General features: G+C 47.2%; 1 protein-coding gene across 2 annotated transcripts; it reads left to right on the top strand.

The window, feature by feature from the left end:
- The first annotated feature begins 788 nt into the window (after positions 1–788).
- LOC119270232 lies at positions 789–5,880 on the top strand. 2 transcript variants are annotated; one of them, XM_037552220.1, is made up of 3 exons: positions 789–2,486; positions 2,978–3,021; positions 3,269–5,880. In XM_037552220.1, the coding sequence occupies exon 3, from the start codon at positions 3,587–3,589 to the stop codon at positions 5,699–5,701; it is 2,115 nt and encodes a 704-aa protein (XP_037408117.1). In that variant the 5' UTR covers positions 789–2,486; positions 2,978–3,021; positions 3,269–3,586; the 3' UTR covers positions 5,702–5,880. The 2 variants fall into 2 exon arrangements, with proteins under 2 accessions (XP_037408117.1, XP_037408116.1); XM_037552219.1 differs by having other exon boundaries at positions 2,864–3,021.
- The last annotated feature ends 1,581 nt before the right edge of the window (positions 5,881–7,461 follow it).

Raw genomic sequence — 7,461 nt, 5'->3', positions numbered from 1 at the left:
GTAGTACAAGAGTAGATCTACCACGAGATCAAGGAAGCTAAACCCTAAAAGCTAGCCTATGGTATGATTGGTGTATGATGAAGTTGTCCTACGGACTAAAACCCTCCGGTTTATATAGACACCGGAGAGGGTTAGGGTTACATAAAGTCGGTTACAATGGTAGGAGATCTTGAATATCCGCATCGCCAAGCTTGCCTTCCACGCCAAGGAAAGTCCTATCCGAACACGGGACGAAGTCTTCAATCTTATATCTTCATAGTCCTGGAGTCCGGCTGAAGGTATAGTCCGGCTACCCGAACACCCCCTAATCCAGCACTCCCTCACCCCGGCCCGAGTTGGATCACATGCATGAAGAGGCTAGAAGGCCGTCGTCGCTGGCGCTGGCCAGACTTCTCTAGGTCGTGCCCTCTGGCGGCAGCATGAGAGGAGGAGGGGCGGGAGGGGGAGGCGTCCAATGGCGGCTAGGGTTCCATCCCCATCGCCTACAAGGGCGACGCGGGACGGAAGAGGGGGGAGGGGGGGGGGGAGGAGTACACCCATGAAGCGGTTATTCTTACTCCAAACCCCTAATTTCTACTCTATCTGCTCATATTTACTTTACCGTTTGTGCTACAGTCAACAACGATTTCAAATTTGTGGCTCCCGCAGATTAGCAGTTGGAATGAAAAGAAGGGAAGAAAAGAACTCCCGTACGCCTACCGCTCTCACTTCAACAGTCCAGCTTCCTCCTCTCCCAGCCAATTGGCACCTCTTCTAAAATAAAATAAAAACACTACCTGGCACCTCCCACCGCCCCCACTCCCTTCCCCGCTCCGCCTGGACGAATCCCGGCGCCGCCGCCTGCGGCGCGCCCCTGCTCCGCGCCGCTCCATCCATCTTCTACCCCCCGGCGCGCCCCCACTCCCCACCTCCGGTCCCTGATCCACGCCGCACCTCCGCGCCTTGTTCTCCTCCTGCTCACCGAGCCCAGGAACTTCACTTTATTCCCCACCTCCTCCTTGCACAATTACTTGTTTTTCTTATCATGATTTTTGTTCTGTGTCATCTTTGCTTCGGTTGCTTACGTTTAATTGCAGAACTTCGACATGGAGATCTGTTTCACTGCAAACACTGTATCCAACTGAATGTTGTGAAACATATTCAGCATTGTTATGTAGTTTTACTCAAGTGTCAATTATTTTCTGTGCATAGTTTATTTGCGGCAAGTAGTGTTGTTGCAGAACTCCGAAGGTGGCATAGGGGTGGAGTGAGTGGTTATGGGTGTGGAAGGTTTATTGGGTCCTGTCGATCAACTTTAGGAGTGTTTAGCTAGCAAACAATTCATCTTCCAAATTTATTGCTGTCATTAAATTATATAGCAAGGGGCAAATCTACTAAAAAATCTGTTGCTGACAGCATTTGGGGATGCCCAAGGGACAAATCTCCAGAAGCGGGGTATCGAAGCTCATGCAACCTGACCACTGAAGAAACATTGTCAATTCGTTCGTTCACTTTTCAGGCCGAGGGCGTCGTTGGGAGGAGCTCCATGGAGTATGACTGGTGGCAGCATCTCAGAAGAAGGGTGCGGACCAGACAACACTCTGGGCCGGAGGCGGCGGCTTTTCTCCGGTCCGGGACAAAGCTATTGTAGGAGGAACTTGCCTATCAAAGGTTTGAAGGATGATCTTGTCATGATGTGAAATGGCTCTTTGAGCACCTTCGGGGTGATATACTTGGTGGAGAAAAGTGATACCTCAAAGAGGACGAAACCCCTGGTTCTGCTGATGGAACAAAATGTTGATAGGTCCTTCAGGTTGCAATTCAGGAGGGAGATCCTGTTATTTCTATTACCAGTAAGGAATGTGCAGATGCTACTGGACTCGTTAGTCAGGATTCTGTACTTGATTCTAAAGAAGTTAGCCAGACAATTCTTACTGCTGCTACAGAAGTTAGGGATGTTCCTCGAGTTAATGTGGCAACAGCTGATAAAATTTCTCCAAGTGACAGTAATGTAGTGAAGGGCCACCTGAATCCTGGCAACGCTGGCAATATATCAACTACCGTAAAGGGTGACCCTGACAGAGGTTAAGAGGGATATGGTCAAACTACCATGCAACATTCCCTCCATAGGTGATGGTTTGCAGGCATTACATGATGATAAAGAGTTGCCTAAGAACGGGACCCCATTGCAAGAAATAGATTCTAAAACCAATATGAACTTGGACAAGAAAGAGGACAGTCCTGACAGCGCTTCTCCTGATGTGAAAAACTAAATTTAGACAGGAGCTCGGGTAACGAGTCGAGAGAGGATGTGATGGAAAGTAAGCAAGTTGATCCCAATGTCAGATCTGATGATCTTGGAGGGAAGACTGCAGTTACCTCAGACCATGAGGAGGTAAAAGAGGTGTCCTCGTTGATACTGTTGCCAAGGATTCCTCTGTGCAAACAAAGGACATTGTTTCTTAAGAGAAGCCAGTAACTCTTATATTAAAAAAGGAAACCTGAAGGTTTGTCTTTATCTCCCTACGCATACAGTGTTTTACCATTTCCTGTATACCTTTCCTATGTGAATATCTTGAGCATTTTTATTTTCTTCACTGTGTGCATTCATGCTTTCTGTGATTGTCCAGTGTAGAGTTCATTGTATGCCTTGCTTGTTCGTTGTCATTGTGGATTTTTGTCTTTTGGTAAATCGTGCATGAAACAACTGTACCTAATGATCCTGCTGTTGTATGGTTTTGGGGATAGGATTTTTTTTTTGCAGTCCTTTAGTAAGATTTGTGGCCTTTGTTTCACATTCTACGTCAATCAAGTAAATCTGACAACAATTTATCAATGGTTTAAACAGAGAAATCATGTTGTGCTTTTGTTCTGTTAAATGCAGACCAAGAAATTGTTGCAGATGGAATGCCAGCGTGGTGTGGATACTCTCAAAATTCCTAAGCAACAAACATCCAAACTAAGTAGCTCTGATCCTCTAAAACATTCTGTTTGGCAGGTCTGATTCAACAGCAAGCGGAGATTCTCACAAAGTGCGGATAGGTGAGGTTTCACCCTTTTTTTTAGAGAGAAAAGTAAAATGCACCATTGCACAGCACATCATATCTACTCCCTCTGTTCACAATTGTAGGATGTTTTGGATATTTCAATATGGGCTATGTAAGGAGTGGAATGAGTGAACAAACACACCAAAATGTGTCTGTATGCATCTGAATCAGAAAAAATGTTAAAACTTCTTAGAATTTGGAGCAGAGGGAGTAACTTTTTCCCTTGTGTATTCATATTTCAGGGCCACTTCCTCAGAAGCCTGCAGCGGAAGTGGCGGAACCGGAGGCCTTTGTGTTCGGCCATAGCCCATAGGGAAGACGTCTGATACCAAGAGAATACATCTGTCCTTAATTCACAGTATTTCGCAGCAACACAATGATCACAGTTAACAGTTTGTACAGTAAATCTGTAGTTCCGGGACGCACCGCCTACAGAGTCCAGAACAGAGGAACTATAAAGGGCAGCGAGACCGATTCGGCAGTTTGCCTAGCCGTAGGTTCCCGCCTTCCCAACTGCCGTTTTCCAACCGCCAGTACCAATCTTGCCTACCTAGCTTCGTATGGAGCCTGCCGGGCTCGCCGCCGGCGATCTTGGCGAGCCGGTCGGGCGTGACGGCGACGGGGGGCCCCAGGGCGAAGCGATTGTCGAGGGTGGTGCTGTCAGGCGCGGCACGGGCGTGCGCGCCAGCGGCGCCGGCGAGATGACCAACCGGAACGCGCCTGGTCATGACGCCAAGACCTCCGATACGGAGGAGATGTCGTGCGTCATCAACGCCGGCAAGACGAGCAAGGCGGAGGCGCCCCGCCATGACGCCAAGGCCGGCGATACGGAGGACATGTCGGGCGCCATCAACGCCCGCAAGACGAGCAAGGCGGAGGCGCCCTGCCATGACGCCAAGGCCGGCGATACGAAGGAGATGTCGGGCGCCATCAACGCTCGCAAGACGAGCAAGGCGGAGGCGCCCCGCCATGACGCGGAGAAGGAGCTGCCGCGCGCCAGCGAAGCAGGCAAGACGAGCAATGCTGTCGCGCCCGGCCACTACATCAAGGCCCTCGATACGGAGAAGGTGCTGCCGCGCGGCAGCGACGCAGGCGGGACGAGCAAAGCGATCGCGCTCGGCCAGGACTTCAAGGTTGCCACTGCGGAGGAGATGCCGCGCGCGGCTACGGATGTTTGCTCTGTTTGGAGGGAGAATTGGGAGGAGAGCTTGCAGAGTATGAGCGGCTTCTTGGATCTCCCAGGTACCATGACCATTGCTATAGACACAGAGTATGCAACCAAGTGCCTGCTTAGATTGGAACAGCCACAGAACGGTGACGAGTGGTACAGCCAGCTGCAGGCTACTGCAGGGACTGCGGATTTGGTACAGGTCGGGGTCGCGGTGACGTTCGCCGACGCCGACGCAGAGAACATAGAACCGATCAGGGTATGGGAATTCAATCTCTTCTTTGACTCCAAATCAAACCAGTATAATCCGAGCACTCTGCTGTTTTTGGAGAAGAAGTGCCGGCATGACCTTGAAAAGCACAGGCAGTATGGTATTATGCCAACTGACTTCTTCCAGTGGGTCTATGAGCTCCACAGCATATTTGCAAGACGATCTGTGACTGTTGTCACGTACCAGGGAGATGCGGACATCGCACTTCTAATCTACCAAGGTGCTCCAATGCCTGCAAGGCGGCTCGACTTTCTTCTGGATATCAGCAACACTTTTCCTGCATTGGTCGACACGAGAGTTCTTGCCATGGTTTGGGCACCAGATTTCTGCGGGAAGTTAGATGACCTTGCTGACATGTTGGGCCTCTCTAGAAGTGGAACAAGACATCATGCAGGGTCAGATGCGGCGCTGACCCTCAGGTGCTACTTTGCAATGCGAAGGTTGCTGGGAGATCAGAAGGTGCTCAGGGGAGTACTTTGCGGCTTGTTTCAAAGCGAACCATCAGTGTGCACTGCGAGAATAGCCTGGGATCCTTCAATCAGCATTTTGCATGTCTGGGGTAAAAACTTTGATGAGGTTGCCGGCCAATTTGGAAGGTTGATTGAGAACAATTTCACTGTCGTTACTGTCAAAGTCCTCTTTGACCCGCCTCTTCGAAAGGGTCCGTTCAATCGTGATCCTCAGTTCTGCTATTCAAACATGCAACTAAGGCTCGATGAAAAGATAAGATGCACTATCGCTATGGTCTTCGCCACTGGCCAAGGGCAAGTGGCGAATTCGGCATCCTTTGTGTTTCATATCTGCTTTTCCGGCGGGGAGTATATTGAGCCAGTACAGTTCGCTAGGATGTTGGATGAGCAAGGAGTGCTATGCAACCCATACCTGACTTGGGTTACCTTCCTAGGGGCAGAATCCGTCGCTTTCATATATGACATGGTTTATCATAGTTTCCAATTCTGGATTCCCACCATGTTCAGTCACTACAAGGTGAGCAGAACGGGCATGTTTCCGGTTATGTATGATGTCGGCATTGTAGCTTCCAGAGGCAGCTCACTGAGTCTGCGCCAAATTGCAACAAGTTTGATGATTGAGCAACCAGAGGAAGCTGGCATCGGTTGGGAAGCAATTTTAACCTTGAAAAGCTTCCTTCGTCTGGTCATGGACGGGCGTATGTCCTCGACGTTTGCCGGGAATTTGCTTGCAGGCTGCTGTAGCCGCTCCATGTGCTTGAGGTAGCGCAACCGCTTTGCCCTGATGATCTTAACTGCTACAGATTTAAGAAGCTCGAGCCATGTAGGTGTACAGTTGATCAAATGTCCTGCTTGTTGCGACACAAATGTACAAGTATTGCTCTCATACTGTTGAATCAAACAAGTATATGCTTCATTTTTTGAATACTTCTTAGTTGCTTGTCACATTTTTTTTCAGTACACATCACATAGCGTATAGGTTTAACATACGGTTTTGCTAATTTTCATCCGACTGAAAACAATTCGTTTCAGTCGGATTTTGTGTCCGTCTGATCATTGTGCAGCGATTTGTGCGTGCTCCTTTGGTTATTTGTTTATAGCGCGCGCTGTTTTGTTTGTAGTCTGCCCGTTAACCCATGTCGGTGCCCGTTCCCCCCTTTCATCAGTGATTGTTCAAGCAGAAGTAGGGGAGAGAGAGACAGTAGTGATTTCCATTCAGAGTTCTCCTTCTCTCGTTGCTTGAGCATTCGGTTGCTGCTATGGGCCCACTGGTGGTTAGAGGAGCTCTTCCAAGTGGTTTGCATCTGTTGTTCTCCCCCCTCCATTTGTTAGTCTTTTTTCTAGATCTCGACGGATGTGATTTGTGGATTTTGTGAGCTCTCACCTGTCCTATCCTAGGTTGTTCATGTTTAAGCCTTGTTTTGTGAATCTGCTGGAAGGATCCCTTGCTTGAAGATATCTGTGCTCTGCTCGCTGGTGATTGGAATTTTCTCTTCCAGCGATCTGATGTTGTTGTTCTTCTTCATCCATTACTTTATTTTCTAGATCTGTGAGCTATCAGCTATGGCCCTCCAATTCTGTGAGCACGCTGGTGGATGTGCTTTGTTGAATCTGTGAGCTATGGTCCTCCAATTCTACGTTGTTGTTGCGTTTTTCTGTACCCATCCTTGTGTTTTGCATCAGACTTTGTGCTTGAGCATGTGTAATGTTGGGGCAATTATAGTGAATTGTCTGCAATATATCGTCGTTGTTAAGGTTATTATTTCTTATATCTTGCTCCATGTCTTGAAATTTTTAGTGGTTACTGCTCTGCAATTTGTTTCAGTTATTCTGCTGTAAATTTGGTGAGCTGTCTCTGTAAGTTATGTTTAGGTCAATGTCCATACCATTTTAAAGTTATTTTGTTGTACCTGATGAAGGAATTTCAGTCTGAGAGTATCTCTTTAATCCTTGATAAATTAGGTGGTTACTTAGTGTTACTTTGTTTTGTGTGTAGTGGTTATTGCTTGCATTACCTGTGCATGTTCTAATTGGTTGTTTAATAACTACTTTTCTTACATTAAGCATAATTACACTATCACATTATTATATTTTTCCAGCAAGGCTACTGTAATTTTCAAGATTCCACCAAGGTTTAACTGTTCTTTGTTACAATTCCCAATGCTCCTTGAAGGTTTAACTTTCTTTTTGTTACAGTGCATTTTCTGTATCATTTACAGTGTAAAATATATGTAGTTCCTAAGCAAGGCCACAGTAATTTTTGAACCATAGTTCTTCCAGACTGTTTTCCCCCTGAATTTTGTTTGCTGCTCCCAGTTGATCTAAACAACTATTTGTATTTTGCAGTCATTTTGTGTATTATTTACAGTGTCAAAAAAATGTAATTCTCCCGCAAAGCTGTAGTAACTTTGAACCATAGCCTTTAGTTCAGTTGTTTTTTCCCTAGTGTTTTACATGAGTCTGTTGCTGCTTCCAGTTGGAACTAAACTACTGTTTTATTACAGTGCATCTTCTGTATTATTTTTA

This window comes from Triticum dicoccoides, chromosome 3A (genome assembly GCF_002162155.2).
Source record: "Triticum dicoccoides isolate Atlit2015 ecotype Zavitan chromosome 3A, WEW_v2.0, whole genome shotgun sequence".
Classification (NCBI taxonomy): Eukaryota; Viridiplantae; Streptophyta; class Magnoliopsida; order Poales; family Poaceae; genus Triticum; species Triticum dicoccoides.
This window is presented reverse-complemented; position numbering and strand designations above follow the sequence as displayed.